The following is a 22,552-nucleotide window of genomic DNA, read 5'->3' on the forward strand; positions in this document are numbered from 1 at the left end:
TATCTCATGAAATGGCCCAGTTAATTGACTATTTTGGTCGTGTGATTTGACACTGTGAGACTATTTCCTGTAGAGCTACGCCAAGTCTAGGGTCTATGCCAATAAGCCAGCGACGATTGACGAGCTTCGTACGAATATCGAACGTAAAACTGCAGCAGTATCGGCCGATTTATGCTTGAAAACCGTCAAAAGTTGGGTACAGCGTCTGGACTTCCGCAAGCGTGTCCGTGGTGGCCATGCAAGAGAAGTTGAGCTATACATAATGGCATTGAATGTGCTTTTACAGAAATAAAGAATTTCATTGACATACCAAACCGTTCTGATTTTTTTTTAACTTTTGTAGCACTTTGATTGAAAACACCGTTACTTCTATAGTACTACTCCTTGACAATTCAGTGGTCTAAATTATTCATATGCAATATTTGCCTATTTATTTACAAACTTTCATTCATTTAATTAATTTATAGAAATTTGCAATTAATTATTTAATTATTATCTATATTTTCATTTTCTTTGCATTTTGATTTTATGCCATAATTTCGCCGCATATTAAATAAATCTCAAACGTGAAATAATTAAAACCACTTTAAAACAATTTTCTGCATTTAATTAGATTATTTCCATTTCGGGTGTTCGGTTTACAGTTCATAGCCTTCACAGTCACTGCCAAAATAAGTGAGCTGAGCGCAACGGCTCCCAACTGCCAGCAAAGCGCATTTGTCAAGTGCCATTTTAGTCGTTATTTATGGTATGTTAGGTGAGTTAGTCACTGGCGCTTTAAGTTATTTAGTTAGAGTGCCTTTTTATTTCATTTTACACATATATACACACATATGTACGTATTTTGCGCACGCTTAGCGTTAAGGCACTTTTTCGTAAGCCGCCGCCACACGCTACGCACTTATCAGCTATTATTTAACAACAACAGCAACAATGAATGCGTACACAATTTGTCTGAGCTATCGACTTAAAAGTCGCACTGATTCCATAAATGTCAGCACAACAACAAACACCGACTAAATGTTGAGCTTGTATAGAGCCGATATAGAACTCGGGTATGATCGCATGTGCGCATTTAGAATGAAAAATTTAAATTTTTTATTTGTTTTTGTACATTTGTACACACTTTACATATACAGTGTAGCTAAATGTGTATGTGTGCGTTTGTGGGCCATTCTCAATATTAAATTGAATTAGACGAGCGTTAATTAAATTCAAGACGTCAGTACGCGCACGACATTTGAACTCACACTTATAACAACAACACACAATAAATTACACAAACACAGTGCAAAATAAAACTGGAACAATGAAATTTTTAAAGAATATTTTTATATTTTTAAATTTTTTTTTGGTTTTTTTTTTTCATTTGAACTATTTTATATTTAGAATTAAAGAGTTCCGTTTGGCGTCAAATCGCGCCGCAGATCGCGTTGGTAGGCGCTGTTGTTGCTGATGCCGTCAGCACGCGCATCTGTCCACCACTTCGGCTGAGCAACGCCTGATGCTGGCCGCAATGGCGAAACGCTAGCAAAGGTCCGTTGTGTCGCGGCGCAGTGTAAGATGCTTTTTCCGCGCAGCCGGTTTCGTGGCCGTCTAGCTTTTCAGCTGATCATTGCCAAATAACTGTTGATCAACAATAGGTGTATAGTCGTTGTCACGGTCACCGTTGCACTATTGCGTTGCTTTGGCTTTAAACCACAAGACAGCCGTTGCGCTCGCCGCCGCTGTGCCTGAGGCCAGCCAAAGTCGCAATTTCAATTCACGATTTTTTCCGTATTGTCATTAAGAACTCTTTATGAAATTCACCGAATTTTATTTATGCTTTGTATGCGCTTTCGAGCTTCACAAATGCCCAATTCTTTCCTACACACTTTCTGCTGGTTTTTAATGCCTTCAATGGCGGCGCAGCACTTCTTAGTTAGAATTTTCACACACAGCAAGTATTTTCATACGTATTTCTTTGTTATTGTTATTGGCTTTTTTGCGCAGATTTACTGTGTTAGACATTACCGCGTCGCTGGAACCACAAACACTCGCTCTCACTGGGTAAGACCGAACTGACGACGCAAGCAAGAGCGCTGAAGACTCAAAGCCCGGCAGACAAAAAACCAATGCCTCTTGTGCCACCGACGTAGGTTCACTTGCACGTACACACTGCCAGACAGCGAGCCACACACGTTACAATGCGCGCATTTATTTCCCGATCGTCGTGTCTGTCGGTGTAAGCACAAACAATCACCGCACACGCATTCTCCCTAATTGACTGGCTGAAAACTGAAGACAGCGGTAAACAAGAGAGTCGGCACGCGGCTTTACACTTTTGGTAATACAGACCGCCAGCAAACTCACTTGGCTTGACTCGGCTGCCCAAACGCCAGCAACATGTTGTACTACTGCTGCCTAACACCGCGACGGCGGTGGCGGTGGCTCAAAGTCGCCCGAAGCCTTCATAAATAAAACTCCAATAAAATACAATATTGTAAAGAAAAAATTAACAATCGCGGCCTTTTCTCATTCGCTCGCTCACTGCGTCACTCGTTCGAAACGCTACCGCCGACTAAACGACTGCTCGGCTGTCTAGTTCAGCTAGCTGGCGTGCTGTGCCGTGCTCTGTTGTGCCGGCCAACTAATCGCTTGCTTCTACTTTAGCATCAGCGCTCCGTCCACACACAAACACACACACACATATATACGGATGTATATACGAGGTCTCGCGCTTTGCTCTGTTTTGTTTCCGCTCTTCTGGTAATTGCGACCGCAGCACCGCGCCCCTCTGCTCGACGCTCAGATTCGCCATGCGCCGCCGGCTTGGCTTTCTTACCCACAAGTCTAATAGTCTCGGCTAAATTTATGAAAAATCATGCCTCACACATGCACACCTTGGTTCTGTACAAGCAGTTCAAACAATCGTATGTGTGTGTATGGCTGTGCTTTCTTTCATTCATACAATTATTGTTTTTCCCTTTACTTTTCACATTCGATAATTAGCTGTTTTGCGATACACTATCTTGTTGCTTCTTACCCAGCGCACACACAGTGGGAGTGAAAAGTGTGATACACAGGATATTTTTTTTTATAATTTTTGTTAATATCAAATGTGACAGATTTTACACAGATTGTTTAAACATTAAATAAAACTGTAAGCTTCGATTTTTACACAGCATCCTTCTGAGCCGACTTATGTAATACACACAAAGTTTCGAAATCTGGTCGTAAAGCCAACTTAAACCAAACTCTTTAGTAGTCTCGCTGATTCCACAGGCTTTTTTATCGTCTTCTTCCTCTTCTTTACCGGCGTAGACACCGCTTACGCGATCATAGCCGAATTACCAACAGCGCCCCAGTCGTTTCTTCTTTTCACAATGTGGCGCCAATTGGAGATTCTAGGCCAAGCCAGATCCTTCCCCACCTGGTCTTTCCAACGGATGGGAGATCTTTTTCTTCCTCTGCTTCCCCCGGCTTGTACTGCGTCGAATACTTTCAGAGCTGGAGTGTTTTCGTCCAATCGGACGACGTGACCTAGCCAGCGTAGCCGCTGTCTTTTAATTCGCTGAACTATGTCAATGTCATCGTATATCTCGTACAGCTCATCGTTCCGTGGGATACGATATTCACCGTGGCCAATACGCAAAGGACTATACGTCTTCCACAGAACCTTTCTCTCAAAAACTCGTAATGTCGACTCATCAGATGTTATTGACACGAGTTATTCTGCGTTGGATCGTCGCCTTTATCAAATGTGGATGGCTATCGCGAATGTTTGAAGATCTAGCTCTCCGAAAGTTTATGCGAGTCCTGTGCATTCGATAAAGTAGTCTGTCTGAAACCCTTTCAATATTTTCTTAGCAACAATATTATTACGTATATCGCACACATTTTTATGAAAGGTTAATAGAACACTGGCTTTGTGGTAGGATCGTTAACCGGTATTAGCCAATATTGTGTTTGTTCTTGTATTTGTTTTCTGTGCGTCTTAATTGACACTATTGTTTCTTAATTCGTTGCCAAAATTGATTCGTTTTCTTATACGAACACAATTTAAGCGTAAACATCATGAAATAGCCATAAACAACACTAGTGTCCGGCTTATAAGGCGTATAACCTCAATACAATATCAACTTAACTGTTCATTGATATCCATATTTGTCGCATATCTTATGGAAGTTAATATTCGATTACGTCATTAAGTGTTGACTCAAACAAAGGTTAAATTATTTATTTTCAACTGGGAAAGAAGGTTCAAAGTAAACGTAGAAAAGGATGACTGAGTAAAGTTATGTTAGCGACGCGCAACACTCTAAACAGTTATACTGATGCCTCGAAAATGGAGGATGGAGTTGGTGCGGGGATATACTGTCCAGAGTTAGGCATAAAGCAACCCTTTAAGTTACCGGACCACTGCAGTATATTTCAAACTGATGTGTTTGCTATTGCGAAAGCCGCGGAGCAATTCCAGAGTCGACATCTACGTACGTAGACAGCCAAGCAGCAATCGAGGCTGTAACCACGTATCGCATATCGTCCAGAAGTGTCTTGGGAATTAGGGCAGCAGTGGAAAGTGGAAGAAGTAAGCAACTTTACTTCTACTTGGTGCCAGGCCATAAAGACATCAAGGGCAATCAAATAGTGGTCGAGATTGCCAAGAATGGTGTACGGCTAACATCCGAAAATGTGATCACCATTGAGAAACGCATGCATTGTCTATACGACGATCCCACGGTAGATATACTGGATGGTATCGATAGTAAGGTCCCAGAGTCTGTTAAAAGTTGAACCAAAGGATGACCACTTCTCATAGACGTAGTAAGTGAACTTCACCTGGTATCGTCAAAGATCCTAAAGGATGACTACTTCTTTTGGACCTAGAAACTGAACTCCATTTGGTATCGCCAAGGACCAAAACTGGTCTAGCGCGGCTTTTCGGTCTACCAGATTAGCTAACCTAACCTATGATCAATCTATCTAGACCATATCATTGTGTGATAAATTGACCTATCGCTTTGGACAGTCCTAAGAAAGTTTGAAAGTACCTATCTCGGTGTCTTTAAAATTTCTTACCTAAATATTTTTCACTGTGCATCGAGGTGTTGTAATGCGACGTTTGCATGTCTGCAACAATGATTCTTCATGTTCGATGCATCCGAGCGCGTCTCTTCAACATTAAAGACACAACACGATGCAACTTGGTCACAAGCCACTGATTCTGCTGCAGTCCTCCAAACGCGATTTTTAACTTATTTTTACGAGTATAAACGAGGGGCATGATATTCTGTGATGTTATTATTTTCTACTGCTGTCCATATCGACGACTTGATGAAGACTCTTTAGGGCACGACAATTGTTTTCTAAATTTCGACTAATATTTTCTTCTAAAATTTTTTGACGAAAAGGTACTAGACGATATATAAGTATATGATATTAAAGGTCTTCGAAAGCAGTTATCACTATGGTTCACGTTGAGGGTAAGAGCAACCCCATTGCATAACCTTATCTAGATAGAGCGACCCTAATAGGCCCAAAACGAATCTCTTATGTGGAGAAAGAACCTTAACCGGTAAAAAATGTTCATGCACCGAGAACACGAAACAGCGAAAGCAGCAACTCACGACATTTAGAACTTAAGATTCTTACAAACAACCAAAATAATGACTTATAATGGAGCAAGAAGAGGAAGTACAGTTGGCAAAGTAAGCTACCGCTATACACAACGGTAAATGCGCATTGAGCATCGCTGCAACAGCGAATTTCCAACTTAGTGGGGAAGCATGGAGGGCGTAGAGGAGCAAGGCCGTCGTCTCACACAGCAATTTGTAATTGTGTTTGTATGTATGTAAAGACTTTTGCAGTATTAATTGCATGCATAAATATTTTCACGCAAGTACACGTGTGAGCTTGTGTGTGTGTGTGTTAGTACCTAATTGCGCAATCTAAAGGTAGCCAGTTTGTAATTAAACTTATTAAAATTCGCAAATGCAGTAGCTTCTTCGCTTTTAAACACTTCTAAGCACGCAAGCGCCAATGGGCGAGTGGTAAAAGTTCATTTGCTTTTGCACGAATACTCTTAGGTGCACACTGTAACCGCTGGTTGGTGCATACAAGTAGGCAATGCTGCAATCATAGAACTAAAAGCGATGGAAATCATGCTTCTTTCTACACAATACATGTTCTTTCCGAAGCAACACGCACACGAGAAAAGTAAAACAAAATTAAAAACTACAAAAACAAAAACAAATGCAATATTTGATTCGTTAATCTGGCTCAAAGACGTAACAGATCGTTTCCATATGAAGAACTCAAGCATAGAGAAATGTTTAGAGCATGCAACAACAAGCATAACATGCTTCGAAGATGAGAAGACAGCATTAAGAAGTTAGTTGGAAATAGCGGAAAATTGCATTTAAGCTGCATACACAGCGCCAATGATGAAGGATACAGTTACGCTCGCTCGTGTAATATTTTCGTGCAGCACATTTGGCGACGAATCATTCGTGGCGAACTTTGCTAACCATAATTAAGCCACGTAAATAACCAAAAATCAGCCATTAAACTCTTCCGACAATATATTTCCAAATATCAACTAGCACAAAATTTCAAATATTATTATTAAAATGGCATCTTTAGATGTCGTAAAGTTTTTCTCATATTTAAATTCGAAAAAAGAGTGCTAGAAACTTTCCATTGTGATTTCTTGAATTTTAACAAAACAACTTTTGATTTTTTAATTGAAAAATTTTAAGTTAATGGCCAGCCAATGTTATGAGTAATTCGTCCATACATTAATAATTCCACACACACGAAATTACTTTGGAAATAAGCGTAATTCGAAAAGTGTTAAACACCAAAAGCAAAAAAGGTGGGCTTATATTTATTTTTTAATTTTTAGGTGTGTTGTTTGTTTGGCTAAGAATACTAAATACCCAACAGAAGCACACTTTTACTTATTATTAACTCTAGGAAGGTAGAAGAGACAGCTATTTGCCTTTTAAGCTTCAGTAGAACACAAGTACTCCAGTGAATGTTAGACTGGGTTCAAACAAAAGCATTTTTAGTAAGCAGTATTTCACAAGTCACCAATCGGATAGCAAATATTTAATTAATATTGTTTTTAAAACGAAAACATCATCGCATGTTAATACTTTATAACAAAAATGTATATATCAAAATCTGGCTGCACTTAATTTAATGTAATCTGTCTACTCTGCTTCATATTATCATTGCCTCAGAGTACATGTGTGTTCTTCCTTTCACTATCTTTGAAGAATCGGTGAAGGATGACCGTTACCATGTAATAAAATACGCCCCCAACCACCTTATAGAAATAGTTCCATATGCAAACCATCAAAACAAGGTATCACTGACGCAATGACAAGCACAGCCAAATCGAGAGCAAAGCATAAATTCACACATATTTCTAAATGACAGCAAACAGGGTGATATATGAATGGGCTGCAGTGAATTCATGCACGGATACGCACCAGCGCATATTCAGTTATAATGACAAATCATATTGCACTGTGCTGGTATGTGTGTTTAAGTGGTTCTCAACATGCCCGGCAGGAAATTCAACTCATTGCATAACTATAATACAACTTTACCAATAATCGAAGCAAGATACCTCAATAATTTCATTGTATTCCTAAAACTCAATCATTTAATTTTTTCCTAAAACTCCTATATAATTCAACATAAGACCCTCATAAATCGGCAAAGCGCTTTGAGTTTGAGTTCAAACTGTTGTCAGCTTCAGCTTAGCCTTCTAGTTTAACGAAGATAAGACTGCGGAAATGTTTCAACCTCAGTCTTGTAAAAGTTGGACTAAGGCGGAGAAAGTGGCTAGAAGCGTCCACCTCACTCCTCTACGAACTCCTACGATTAAGTCAAGTCGGACTTTCCTAAGGCAAGTAATTCAGTAGATCTCTTGCAGTCTGCTCTATATCAAAAGGATCTCGCTACTATTGAAGACAAAAGGAAGCAAACGGAAACTCAAAATGATTTCACCGATGCGGTTTTTTGAGTTTACTCGTGAGCCAAAAGTCACACGGAGCTAAATCAGGCAAATACTGTAGCTGAGGCACGATATCGATTGAAAATTTGGCAAAAAAACTCACGAGAAACCAATGCAGTCTGAGACGATGCCTTATTGTGATGCAAAAACCGAGAGTTGTTGGAACATAATTCCGGCCTCTTTTCACTAATAGCTTCGCGCAAACGACGCATAACACTAAAACATTATTCCTTGTTGATAGTTTGGCCGGTCGGAAGAAATTCGAGGTGCACCACAACACGATAATCCAATCCAAAAAAACTGTCAACATAACCTTGATTTTTGTCATGCTTTGACGTGTTTTTTTTCCGGCTTCGGCTCACTTTTTTCACGATATTCAGCCGATTGATCGTCTGCTTCCGAGTCGTAAGCATAGATCCAAGACTCATCGCCAGTAAACATATGTTTCATGATAACCTAGTATTCGGAAAGCATTGTTTACAGACGTTAACGCGACGTTGTTTTTCGAAAAAAATAGTGATTTTGAAACCAATCGTGCTTTCACTTTTCTTTCGCCCAAATGATCTTTCAAAAAGATTTTACTGAACCTTCCAATATTCCCAACGACACCAGTAAGATCTTTGACTGTTAATCGTTGACTCTCAAGCACCAATTCCTTTATTTTATAGACGTGTTGATCATCAGTCGATGTTGGTACCGCCCTAGACGTGGTCCGTCATCAACGCGATCTTGACATCTTTACCTTCTCTCTTGGAATAAATTAAAACTAACTTCACAGCTCGACATTCAACCAATTTTTAAGTTGCTTATGTTATAAAGTTCGTGTTTCGAAGCCCAAATAGTTTGTCAGCTGTTTAGACATGCCGCGTAGATTTCCTATTTCTACAGGGTACATTTTAGGTATATACATATACGTGTAAAGGCGAGTGTCTCCAACACTCGCTACAATCTCAAATAGCGAATTTGTAACGCAGATGAATGTGGCAGATTGCGGAATTGCCAGCACAATGTGAAATTAGACCTCACCAACCATTACTACCTGCTGAGGAGCGACTGAGCAACCAGGACGCATGATGAACAGAGACTAAGTGAAAATTGATGAGGGGCGAGTGCGATGAAATTATTGTTAACTTGTTAAGGTGGCATAAGCGAATTCAACAACTCAGTTAGACTCACACACACGCACACACTTAAATTAGTTTGTTTGTGCAGCAACCTGAGTGCTGTAGTATAAGGTGTCCGGTAGTTTCACACTCTAATTTCCTACAACAATTCATTTTGGTTTACAAGAAAAACATATTTCTACACATATGATTACTTATACACATAAATATATATTTTTTGATATTTGCAGCAAATCACAATCGCAGAGCGTAGCAAAACGCAAGAAAAGCTTCAAAAGTTGCACGATGCGGACAGACGGACAGACAGATATGGCAAAAAGTCGTCATTAAAGGGAGCGTTGACAATGTGAGACAGAGTCAAATTTCAATGCTGGCGCGCTCGTTTCACGCCAAGCGATTCATATGCCACAACAACAGAAATACTTACAAACACCTCAAAGCACATTCATATAAGGCAATATGGCACGAGTGTTTAGAAACAGTGGCGAATTGCCTGGGTGGACCATTTTATGCCATTTCAAGTCGCCAGCGACCATTTTCAAGCCAACAATTACAAAAATCTAAGTTTCAATGTGTGCAAGTCTCGAGCATAAAGAGAAATATGCGTGCGTGCCACAACACTACACAACATTTTTTAATTGCTCTTTGAAAGCCAGAGAATTCCATAGAAATGCGGCTTTTGACTGTCAGCTTGGAAAATTAATTGTTTTCGGGCTTTTATAGCGGTTTTTTTCTGTAGCTTTGCTAGGTTCTTTGTTGCCAAAATAAAGCCTCACAAAAAGCTGGCGAACAAAGCTGCGCAGTTATTGAATGAGTGTTGGGCCAGTTTTTGTTGACAATTATTACTACTCTGGCCATTAAATTGATTAACCCTGGAAAGGTAAACAAAAGCGCACGCCATTTAATTGTTTTTTTTTTTTTAATTGTGAAAGTTGCCATTAAAGCTAGGCATTCTGCTGTTCATCTATACATATATCATATATGTACATTTGTATGTTTGTATATAACTGATTACTAGAAACTTTAACATATTTTGGAGGAATAAGTCGAATTAACGTGAAATTTGATACCTGCCAAAGAATTGGCGCATAATTCTCCACACACTCGCAAGAAATCATGAGATCGCGTTGGTCCACACAATTTTTTAAAACCAGAATAATTCATAAAGACTACAAATTATGATCTGTCATCAAGTTGTCTGCGCTTAGCCCGGAATCGCGTACGTATGAGCATGCTCACGGCGGCAGATAAGAATCAGAATTCGCACGCATGCGCACTGACCGCGAAATTACTGCGATTTTAGCTTTGATTTTGTTTGTGTTTTAAAGTGAAGCTCAAATGAAAATAATAAATATATGTTTCTTAGAGAGCACATAAATACATATTAACCATTTCTGTGCGTTCCTTATAAAAAAAAGTCGTTTTATTAACTATTGGCGAAAAGATAATGAAACGAGTGGCTGCTTTAATAGAAAATTTTTTGTGTAAGTGGTTATAGTAATATGGTAGTCGAAAAATATTATCGTATTTTGCCAATAGATGACAATTATTCGCTCGCTTCCGTTCTGGCAATTTCGAAATTTCGATTTACACTGATGGAATAATGCCTCTAGCGGAAAAATTAAAAAAATGGTCGACCAAATAGTACATATTTGTTTATTCATTTATTAGCATAAATAAAAAAAAAGTTATGAAGTTCGATTGGAAATACGAAAATACTTTTTCGACTACCCAATATGATTATCCAAACAAAATTATCAAAATTTTAGTGGTCGAATTATTTTTATTATTTTCGTACATTAATGTTTTAGCTTAGGCAAAGCTTTTTTTCAAAGCTTGTTGAAAGTTGATTTTCTGAACAGCTGCTGTTGTTCTTTCTTCTAGCTTACGGGTTTCAAAAACTCGATTTTTTTTATTCTCTTATTAAATTCTACAACACCACTAGAATATAGTCCTAAGTTCTCAAGTTAATCAGAGTAATGGTTTCGGAGATACAGTCTTGAGAACTTGTGCGCTCGAGGCTAGCTGGGCTCAGTGCGCCGTCTTTGGCAAGGTTTATCGAGAACTACTCAACCGATCTTCATGAAATTTTCTACAGATCTTTGGGATACAATTTTTAAAGACTTGGACGAAGGATTTTTTTTCAATTACAACTATTTGAATAAAAAAAAATTCGCGAAATTTTTACTGAAATTTTCATTTTTTGTAAAAATGTCTGCCAAAAATTTCAATTTTCAGTTTTTTTTTCCTTCATCCAAATTCAAAGTTAAGGTTTTAACTAAAACACGTTTTTTCACTTTAGATAATCTTGTAAGAAGTTATCCTGCCAATGCGTATCTTTTTTTAAGGGCCACCGGAAATGGCGTCGCAATGGCCGAGTTTAAAATACCTATTTTTTTCCAAAAATTTCAGATTTTCTTTCAAATAAAATATTTTATTTTTTATATGAGAAAAAAATTGCTGTAACCTCTTAAACAACAATTTTCACCAAAACTAAAATTAAAATTTTGTTTATTTAAATTGGCGGCAAACGTCAATGATTCTCTCGGTGAACCACTCAAATAACATAGTTGACATCGTGTTCATACACACCCGCACTCATTATCTAATTTCAATTTGATTTGCAGTCATAACTGGTGTTTGTGTTTGAGCGAGTGAAAACAACAACAAGTTTCATTTCTCACTACAACATTCATGCATTTTATCAAAAGCTCACCACTTTTTTGTTGTAAGCAAGGCAAACACCCGCAATCGCGGCGATTACGAAAAGCATAAATCCGATGAAGTAACTTCCAACTTAATCGTAATCTCGGCAAAACACGAAAATTGAATTGAATTCGATTTGAAAGAGTGAGGGGAGTAAGTCAAAAAGTAACAATAGTGAAAAGGCAGATGAACTCGGCAATGAATTGGCTAAGCGGACAGCAGCAAAGCATCTGCAAATTACTCATCAAAATTACACCTTTGTAGTTGTGTGCGTGTGTCTGTGCCTGAAAAAACTGTTTGCTTTTAATTTCCCACTGAATATTTATCGCTTCTTGTATATGTGTGCGTGTGTTCACATTCATGAGGAATGATAATTACCAGCTCAGTAAGAGGGCGATACTTAAATCGATTGGTTTTATTAAAAGCGATTTGAGTAAAATGCGCAGTTTGAGGAGCTGCCGTTTAAAAGCGAAACCCACACACACACACATGCGCACATTTCAATAACCATTTCTTGTTTGTTTTTATCGCTTTTGCAATTTCGCCGCGTCAACGGCGGACCCAGCGCCACTTGCCTAACGTCATAAGCAATAACAATAACAGCAACACACGAATAGCTGCTGTGCGCTCAAGTGTTGCCTTGAATATCGGCATCGGAGCGGGAGGCGAGCGGTCGGCCGCATTCAATGAGGTGGATTACTTTTACTTTGCTTCGCACAGCGTAATCTTTTGTTTATCTTAAGAGTTCGCAGATATATTTAAATAATTATTTACAAATTTATATGGGTTAATTAGCAAAAATCGTATGTAAATAGATCGGCCGGCTCATTTTGATTTGTTTTGACTTTTAAAATTTGGTAATTTGCAGTTTTTCGCTGTGAAAAAATGCACGATTTTGTTTGCAGCAATTTGGTTTAATATGGCTTGATATGTTTTTATTGAATTATTTGTTGTTGTTGTTTCACATATAATATTTCATAAACACTTAGCAATGCATTCAAAATAAATACTTTAACATGTTTGTATTAAATGTTACCTTTCTTCAATTCTTCTTATTCAAAAGTTATTATGACATTCTTGAATGTCATTAAATATTGGGTAGTCGAAAAAGTATTTTCGCATTTTTTCAATAGACGTCCCTGCAGTAGTATGTCTCCAGTGCTACCAATCACATTGTGTCGTACCATATAGTGTTGGAAAGGTGAGATTTTAACCTTCATTCAACCAAAAATGAATTCGGGAAGTTGAAAAAAGGTTTCAGCTGTTCAAAAATGAGTGAAAATAATGAAGAAATTCGCTATATTTTAAAGTCTTTGTATAAAAAAGGGAAGAATGCCATGCAAGCCACCAATGAAGTTTATGGAGGCGATGCTGTATCAGTTCATGTGGTACAACAATGGTTCGCTCGCTTCTGTTCCGGAAGTTTCGATGTGAAAGATGTACCTTGCTCTGGTCGACCTATCGTTGAAAAATTCGATGAAATTATGGAAAAGATTGACCAGCACCGTCACATAAGCAGCCATGACATCGCTAAGGAACTTAACATTCATCATCAAACGGTTTTAAATTATTTAAAAAAGGCAGGTTACAAAAAAAAGCTCGATGTTTGGGTACCACATGAATGTCTGTGAAAAGTTTAATGGACCGAATTAACATCTGCGATTCTTTGCTGAAACGAAATGGAATCGAACCATTTCTGAAGCGAATGGTAACATTAGACGCAATGTGGGTAAAATACGACAGTAATGTGCGAAAAAGATCATAGTCCAAGCGTGGTGAAGCTCAACAAATGGTCGCAAAGCCAGGATTGACGCCTCGAAAGGTTATGCTGAGTGTTTGGTGGAATTGGAAAAGAATCATCTACTATGAGCTGGCCCAACCAGGTCGAACGGTTGATTCTACATTTTACTATCAACAACTGATGAGATTGAAGTAAGCAATCGTAAAAAAATCCGCCAGAACTGTTTAACAGAAAGGGCTTCGTCTTCCATCAGGACAACATTAGACTATACACATATACATCTTTGATAACTCGAAAAAACTGGGAGAGCTTAGCTGGGAAGTTTCGATGCATCCACCTTATAGCCCTGATCTTGCACCATCGGACTACCATTTTTTTCGGTCAATGCAGAACTCCTTTAATGGAGTAAAGTTGACTTCAAGAGAAGCCTTTGAAAATTTTTTTTCCCAGTTTTTCGCCGGGAAACCAGAAAAGTTTTACACTGTTGGGTTAATGCCTCTAGCGGAAAAATGGCAAAAAGTGGTCAACCAAAATGGTACATGAACATATTTGGTTCATTAAAGTTCATTATAAATAAAACGAAAAGACTTTTTCGACTATCCAATACTTATTTTTTTACTTTTGATACTATAAATTGGCTAATGATCAATGTTTCTGTTATTATTCATCATTTTTAGTTTATTTGCATTTTTCTTTCCCGCCTTCCATTTCTACTGCCACTTACAAGTACTATATCGGCAAATCACTTAACACAAAAGACTTAAGCAACGAACTCGTTTAACTATATTAACAGCAAATAGACATAAAGCGCTTTTTAAGAATGGCTATTGCAGTTCACATAGTAAAATACTAAGAAGTATTTTTTATAAGAATGATCAGTAAATAATAATAAGACATTTGAGCTTTGAAATACTCCAAAGATTTCTTAAACACAAAGCTGTTGAAGAAGTGCCCTTAACTTTTCAACTACTGCGCCTGAAAGTATGCAACGATTTTGTTGAAATTTCATTTTGAAATAAGCAAAATAATACACATTAATTCACGGACAGCTTTCAGGCTGCGGCAACTCAAAATCAAGCGCTGCGCCATTAATTACTTTGAAAATTATTAAATAGCGTTTGTTTCTTTATATTTGTGCTTGCTCTTTAAAACAGTTCGTTGATTATGAATACATATGAACAACACGTGCAAAATACAAGTATTCGAACTGAACAAAAGGTTGTATAATTTACGGTCGGCAATTCTACTTTTAGGTTGGCAACGCGAGCACTGACGAAACTTGAATGAAGCAGTGATTTATGTTGTTTTCTTATATTGTTTTTCAAAATATCATATGTTAAAACGCTCAACTACAGAAATATCAGCAGAACTGGCTGAACAAAAATATTCTTAAAACTTTGTATGTACAATATAATTTTGGAAAATTATCATTTGTCCATACGGTGACACTCCTTGCCAATCCCTCAATTATATTTTTGCAAGTGCTTCCAAAAATTCACACACATATTTAGAATGAATATTTGAAAAGGCTCGTGTAAACAATGAAAACAGTTACGTAATAGTGAAGACGAATGCCGAAAATAAAGCCGTTATAAATAAGTTCCTCCGTCAAGCGTCCAGATGCAAATTTAACACTCAATTGGAGTTAATTAAAAACGATTGCGATTAATTCAACGCTGACAAGCGACAAGCGAAGAGCACACACATTCGCACGCACCAAGGCATATGCGCGAGTGCATCGTGTGCATACAAAAATAATGCAGCCGAAGTGACTTGAGGTCTGATAAAGCGTGAGAAAATTACATACGAACATACATACAAGCACAAATACACTCACACACGTTTCAGTGGCGTAAATGCAGACGTGCTCAACAAGTGAATAGCTTCGGGTTGTGCATTCGTGGCTGCCATTCATATATTATGCAGAGTATTTATTTGTATGTGTGAATGTGCGCATGTGTACAATGCAATTGCAATTGACTAATTAGCTGTGGCACTCAAAACCAAAACATTTCAATTAACAACGGCGAAGAATACCGAAGAAATCGGTTGTCAACACATAGACATAATTTATTGGTGCCTGAGTGAGAGGATGCTAGCATGCGAAAGAAAGAAGCGACGACAAATATGGTGCAACCAAATATGATTGGGAGCTTATTAAGAGTTTGAATGTGTGATTTTCCTTATCGAGAAGATGACGAAGCCGCTGAACTGTTATTACTTGATGGGTTCTAAGAGCTTCATCAGAAGGTATTGACATTGCCTTCACTGACTTAAGTCACCAGAAAAGCTAGTACCCAAGCTTGCTCGTTTATGCGAAGCATTAATTAATTCATTACTTGAAAAACGAACCTGGCGGCGGGTGGTCGATAGCAGTCAAGTGCAGCGTTTGTGCCCCCAACAGTTACATAAGAGCTTTCAAAGCCGATAATTTCACACCGAGCCATTGCGTATTGGTATGTATGTGAGTGTGTAGGTAAGCCTGGGTGGTTGCGTGAATAAATGCGCGCACGAGCGCAACGCCGTGTGAGATACGTCGAAAGCCGCAAGCGCACGCAACTGATAGCCCCCGCACACACACTCATACACACTTATATATTGATTTGAACCACAAATAAACATTAAAGTGTGCAATAAAATATTTTTTGGTTGTAAAGTAAACAATGTGAGCACGCAAATTGTTGGAATTATGGAACCGTTTGGCTGAAATGCGATACGAGCGACGCACGAGCGCTGTGTTGCGACTGTGGCTGTGCGAAGCTACGTGGTGCGGTGGGCGCGATGGAACAGTGGGCAATGTTGTTTGCGGTGATGGGTTCAATTGCAGTAAACATTTATACAATGAATCTCAAATTGTACGGAAATGCGGGATTTACTTCTTTATTTGCATTCATTTGCATCGTTATCGCCATTATTCGCCGTTTCCATTTCGCGTTCGCTCGCAGCAACACTTTTTGTTTATTTTTATGGTTTGATATTCGATTTTTAATTGCACAATTTTTGTTTTGCCTCCCGCCATTCGGCTTTGTCATAGGAAACTGCCAAGGTGTTCATTTGCGCAATGTTTATTGCTTTTCCTCCTTTTGTTCAAGTTTATGGCATTTGGTGACCATTATTTCCGCCATTATCATCTCTATTGAGGTAGTGATTTTCATCACATTTGCTCGGAGATTATGCAAGAGTGTAATAATGAAAATTTTAATTTGCTAAAATGTTATTTCAAACTTGTTTTTTTTAATGACCGTTGAAAGAATGATGTAATGTTTTTTTTTTTTTTTTTTAATCATTAGTAACAAATCGATAAATTGCTTAAAGGCTTTAAAATTCCATACCAAATCGCAATATTCTCGGAGCTATGTATGCATAAAAACGCCAGAAATCCGGAAAGTAATAGGACTTATCTTCTTTCGCCGCGTCTGTATTTCGGAGCGCGCGCGCAACGACTGGATTCGGTGGAGGGCGTTCCTAGCTAACGAACGAGCTACTGGTCAATTGTCTCCGAGCACCCGGTGAGTCAGGACAAACATTTTCGCGTGACGACTTTCTGTGAGTGGTGTAAACCGAAAATGAAGCGTTCGTTAGAGCAGAGGTACGCGATTAAATTCTGTGTGAACGTCGGTAAATTTGCAACAGAGACGTTTGATATGATCAACGCCAAGTTGGAAGTCCTCAAGAGACTCAAACGGAGGGTCGATATGGTCCGACAAGACATCGGATCCGATTGTCTGGCGTCCCGACTCACACCGCCTTTCTTGTGAACAGCTATCTAATCAAGGTCGGCATCAAAACGCTTCCGCAGCTGCTCTACAGACCAGATGTGGCCCCCCGGAGACTTTTTTGTTTTCTTGCCTGAAAAGGCCGATGAAAGGCAAGCATTTTGAGATGACAGAGGCAATCCAAGCAGCATGCACATCGGCTCTCAAGACTATTCCGGAGAATGCCTTCCGTGACGCCTTGAATGCTTTGAAACCGCGCTAGCGCTAAAGAATTGTAACGACTGGTTCAATAAATTCTTTTAAATCGACTCAGTCCTATTACTTTCCGGACAAACCCTGTACATAATCCCACTGGAAATTAGTATTCTTCTCATGATAAACTAATGAAATCCCTCCTATCTTTTTCACTGAATGCGTTTATAAATATAAAATAGATTTTCACTCACCTGCTGATTGGATTCGTCGTCCATCACCGGCAGCAGCTTCACCGTGCTGCCGTTGGTCATGTTAAAACTGCCGCTGCTGGAGAGCTGCTTCATGTGTGGCGTCGACGCCACAACTGTGTTGTTGTAGTGGAAGTCGCGGCTGCTGGCCGCTTCATGGCTGTGATAATCGGAAATAATATCGTTCAGTGTGTTGTTGCTACCGCTGATGGTAGTGCCACCACTAGTGCTCATGCGCCCCGAAGCGGCTGTGGTGCGTCCACTAATTGTGCCGTTACCAATGTGTACACCTGCGCCGACGCCCCCGCCAGCACGGCTTCTTATTGTGTCGCCGCCGTTGCCAGTCGTGGCAGTGATTGTGGATACTGTGGATATGTAGCTACGCGTTGTTTGCGGCGATGGCGTGATAGTCACTGCACCGCTGCCACCGCGCTCGAGTTGCGCTGCGTCTTCGCCACCTCTACGCATATTCACCCAAGACAAACGATTGTGTTGTCTGCGCTCCATTGTTGCCGGATTGCTATCTGTCTGCGCGCCACCCGCCGTACCACCGCCGCCCGTTGCAGCGATGTGTCTGTTGGTGGTGTCTGCGCCGATCACATAGATGCTCGTCGCATTGGAGTCGGTGCGCATACGCATGCGTTCTGGCGGTGGTGGTGTTGGCGGCACCACTGTGCTGCCGCTCAGCTGTCTACGGGTGGTGCTCATTGTCATCGGCATTGCTTGTTGGCGTTGTTGTTGCAGCTTCAAATGCTCATCGAGTGCTTCTTCGCTGGAGCGGCCGCGATATGACGTCGAATTCATGCTGCTTAAGCAGAGAGCACGCCTATTATTTGTCACTTATGGGAAGCGCGTGAGTGAACTGTCAAAATGTTGGTAATACTCGGGAATCGTCTACAGAATGACTTCTTTTGTCTCAATCCAAAACAACTGAAAAGAAAAAAAGATGAAGGAGACTGTAAGTATGCGAATAATAAGAGGAAATAGGCGAAAATAAAGAAGTGATTCATTAACTTTTCAAGGAAGCATGTGTTTCTAGCTAAACTCCTAACACTTTTTTTTTTTTCAAATTCGCATTGATATTCAACACATTCGCCCATCAAACCAGTTTTTGCTCTTCCCCACCACTTTTGAGTGATTATTTCGTTGAATTTCGCACAATTCGTACACATGTATGTATGAGTATTTGTATTATTTGTGTTATGCTCACATACCCCCCCAGCTACTCATCGCCGCGAGTTGAAGACAGCAAGCTTATTTGATTTGCTGATAATCTCCGGGTGCTGTCACTTAGCTCACCGCTGCGATGCTGATAATTAATCACATGTGGTCTTCACCTCCATGTAAACACACGCACTCACAAGCAAAAAAATGAGTCAGACTCTTTGTTATCGACGCACTGCATGTTTATAGATCACTTAAATCTTCAGCCACAACAGCTGCTTATCTGCTTCCGCCGGCACTGGAATGCCGTATGCCAACAACAACAATGACGGTGACAGTGCTTTCTGAAAGCAAACTATCTCTGAGTGCGCCATCACTTTTACTATCACTTTATTATCGCTGTTTATCTTTTGATATGACCGCATGCGTTGTGCTAGCACACGGACAGACGGCTCAGAAGAATGTAAATATGTATGTGCGTATACATAAGTGTATCTTTGTTTGCATTGTGTCCACTTGCTTCACATGCAAATACAGGGGAGAGTTATCTGGGGAATTGTCTCGAGCGATTATTGACTTGTGTCGCCGCTGAAAGAGGCCAATGGAGACGCATTCAGAAGCGCTTACAAATTGGATAATTATTATATAAATGCAGTATATTGCGTATGATAAGTGAAATGTTTTCTTTTTTGCAGAAAAATAGTCAAGCTTTTACTTTCTCCTTAGACTTTCAATAAGCAATGGAAACAATCATTTCAGAGCAAAATATTTTCAGCGATTCAGTTCATGGTTTATGATAGTCTATGTAAATTTCTTCCCTTTTATTAAACAAACAAAATCAAATCTTTAACAATCTTTAAAAGAAGCATCTATAATGTGTCAATTGTTTCCAAATCTTCAATTAAAAAAAAATAAACAAAAAAAAATTAATATACAAATCTGCTCGCATTGATCTGTTTAGATCTCTGAATAGATTTAGAGTTTACTTAGTCACTGCTGACAGAAAATTAACATTTTATTTATTTTTAAACGCGTAGATGGAAACCCTGAATTAAGCTAAACCTTAAAAATCAAACTAAAAGTCACAGACAGCGGTTGTTCTCTATTCCCCAAACTCAAGTATGCGATCTGGAAAGAGACGCATTTTTTATATGGAATGAAAATTTTGTTTTAACTCCAACTTGCAGTTTCATTTTCAAATTGGCATGATTTCCGCCTTTGAGAGACTCTCAAATAAGTTTATACAAAATAATACACGGGTGATCCAAGTGGAGGTACTTTTTTCAATAGCCTTTTTTTGACAGAACACGCTTGAGTCGTGTCAATACTCACTCTTGAACAACGTTTACGTTCGTTCAACTTTATTACGAAAACGCTTCGCTCAACTTATGATCAACATAATCGGCCTACTTAGCATACTATTTGCAACACCATCGCCCGTCTTGAGACCTAGCATTCATTATTGGATAATATTTGACGAAATAGGCCAAGTCCAGTACGCAGTGAGGAAAAATATAACAGCCGTAGGTACATATGAACAAAAAAACCGTGAATAGTCGATTCGGCGCGGTTCGCAGCAACTGGAACTGACGTACGGAACGACTTAGCGCATTTACATCGATATCTGAAATTAAATGCGTACAAAATACAGCTTCTGCAAGAACTGAAGCCGCTTGACCTTCCCAAGCAAGATCGCATCGCTTTATGGGCTTTTGAAAGGTTCCAAGAAGATCCGACGTTTTCGAGCCAAATTTTGTTCAGCGATGAGGTCTATTTCTGGCTCAGTGGGTATGTAAACAAGCCGCAATTGGGACGAAGAATAATCTGAAGAGATTCAAAAACTGTCATTTCCTTCAGAAAAGACAACAGCGACCGTTATCGTGATAACCAACTATTTAATGTCTGAAATTGAAGTTTTGTGATTTCGGCGGCATTTGGTTTCAACAAGACGGCACCACTTCCCAAACATCGCATCAATCAATGGATTTATTGAGAGAACACTTCGGTGAGCAGACCAGTCGATCGACCACCAAGATCGTGTGATATCACATTGTTAGACATTTTTTCTGTGGGTTGGACTCAACGGATTGGCCATCTGAGACATAGCCGCGGCCAATATTTGAAAGAGATAATCTTCAAAAAATAAACGTCAAAAAATGTTCTTTCCAATGAAAATAAACATTCCCCATTGAATTTCTGTGTTTATTCACTAAAAAAGTGAGGAACTTCGCAATGGATCACCCTTTATTAGCAGTTGAATAAAACTGAGTGTCACTATTTATCGGCGAATAGACTTCGCTCAAAAATATTCGAAAGGTATTGAGAAACCCACGGTGGTGCTTTAGCGTAGATATTGTTCGAAGTCTTATGAACAGTTAAATATGGTCCGGAAAATGGTCTGGAGCTTTTTTTTGTATAAAACCCACATCAAAGTATCGTTAATCGATTGTGGATTAGAAATGGTAATGCTTTTCTACATAGAAGCTGCTAAAAAATATTGCTCCACAAAGTTTAGACACTTTATTTGTGTTGGAAACCGGGATTAAAGCAAATGTCTTTAACTTTTCGTTAGTGTGAGGGAAAGTTATTGGGCGCTGATTATAGGCGAGTTCTTCTGGTTAGTGCTTCGTAGAACAAAATGAAAAGCTGGTAGACAATGCTTACACCCAAATAAGCTGGAACTAAAGAGCAAAATATAGACAAATCAGAACAAATATAACGGCTACCCTGAAATAACGGTAGTTACGAATATAGACAAAAGCACCTGTGAGTGGAGTCAACCTTATTCCCATGAAAACTGTAAAAGTTGGAAGCCTATCAGCATTGTGTTGACGACAACTTGGCAACTGAGTCAGAAGGTAATAATTTTTATATAATATGTGCACATAGTACATGCATACATATGTGCTATATGCATGTGCATTTATAAAAATAGAAGCTTGCTGATCTAAGCCGAATAGCGCTAAACATACAGTTAACTGCTTTTAGCAGCAAATTGCAAAGTAAAATGGAATTGCTGTGAATTGTGACTAATTGACGTCGCTAATGTGCTTGTATAGTATGTATGTTTATTACTAAAATGCACTTACTTTGCACATAGTTACATATTTACACTTATATTCATTTGCGCACTACATTTACATATACACATGTATGTATGTATTTATATGTGCGAGTGCGAATTTTTACACAGCCACGATTCTTATCAGCAAACACATCCGCACTGTGAATTTGGCGTCTGTACGTATTGTTGTATGCATGTCTGTATGTGTAATTGAGTGCGCGCTTAGAAAAATTGTCAGAAGAAATGTGCAATAATCACTCGCAAGGCTCTCTGTGTCTACTTGAGCATCAATTGTACAATGTTGTGTAATTATTTATCGCCAATTAGTGTGCCTAAACAACAACAGCAGACTTGCATGACGCGCGAGCACAGCAAACAGATATCGACAAATATTTGCCAGCGCTGTGATAATATTATTTCTTCTGTGCTTCGCCGACATTGAGTGATGGCGGTCACGGCATTCAACGGAGAATACTAATGAGCCAGACACTTGCACTGTTATTGCACCACAAACGCCATCACGCGTATACATATGTACATATTGATAAAGCAAACAAATAAACAGATCATCATATCAATTGAGCTG

General features: G+C 39.1%; 1 protein-coding gene across 4 annotated transcripts in view; it reads right to left on the minus strand.

Moving 5' to 3' along the window:
- The window catches only part of LOC120776536 (sodium- and chloride-dependent glycine transporter 2), a 74,443-nt gene that overhangs the window by 20,795 nt on the left and 31,096 nt on the right, over positions 1-22,552 (minus strand). For 2 of the 4 annotated variants that reach the window (XM_040107270.1, XM_040107271.1), the window contains exon 2: positions 17,742-18,668. In XM_040107270.1, the coding sequence (XP_039963204.1) occupies positions 17,742-18,542 (801 nt within the window). In that variant the 5' untranslated portion in view covers positions 18,543-18,668. Of the gene's footprint in view, positions 1-2,352; positions 2,560-17,741; positions 18,669-22,552 lie in introns of those variants that run through there. The other 2 variants (XM_040107272.1, XM_040107274.1) reach the window with 2 other exon arrangements.

The sequence above is a fragment of the Bactrocera tryoni genome, chromosome 5, assembly GCF_016617805.1.
Source record: "Bactrocera tryoni isolate S06 chromosome 5, CSIRO_BtryS06_freeze2, whole genome shotgun sequence".
Lineage (NCBI taxonomy): Eukaryota > Metazoa > Arthropoda > Insecta > Diptera > Tephritidae > Bactrocera > Bactrocera tryoni.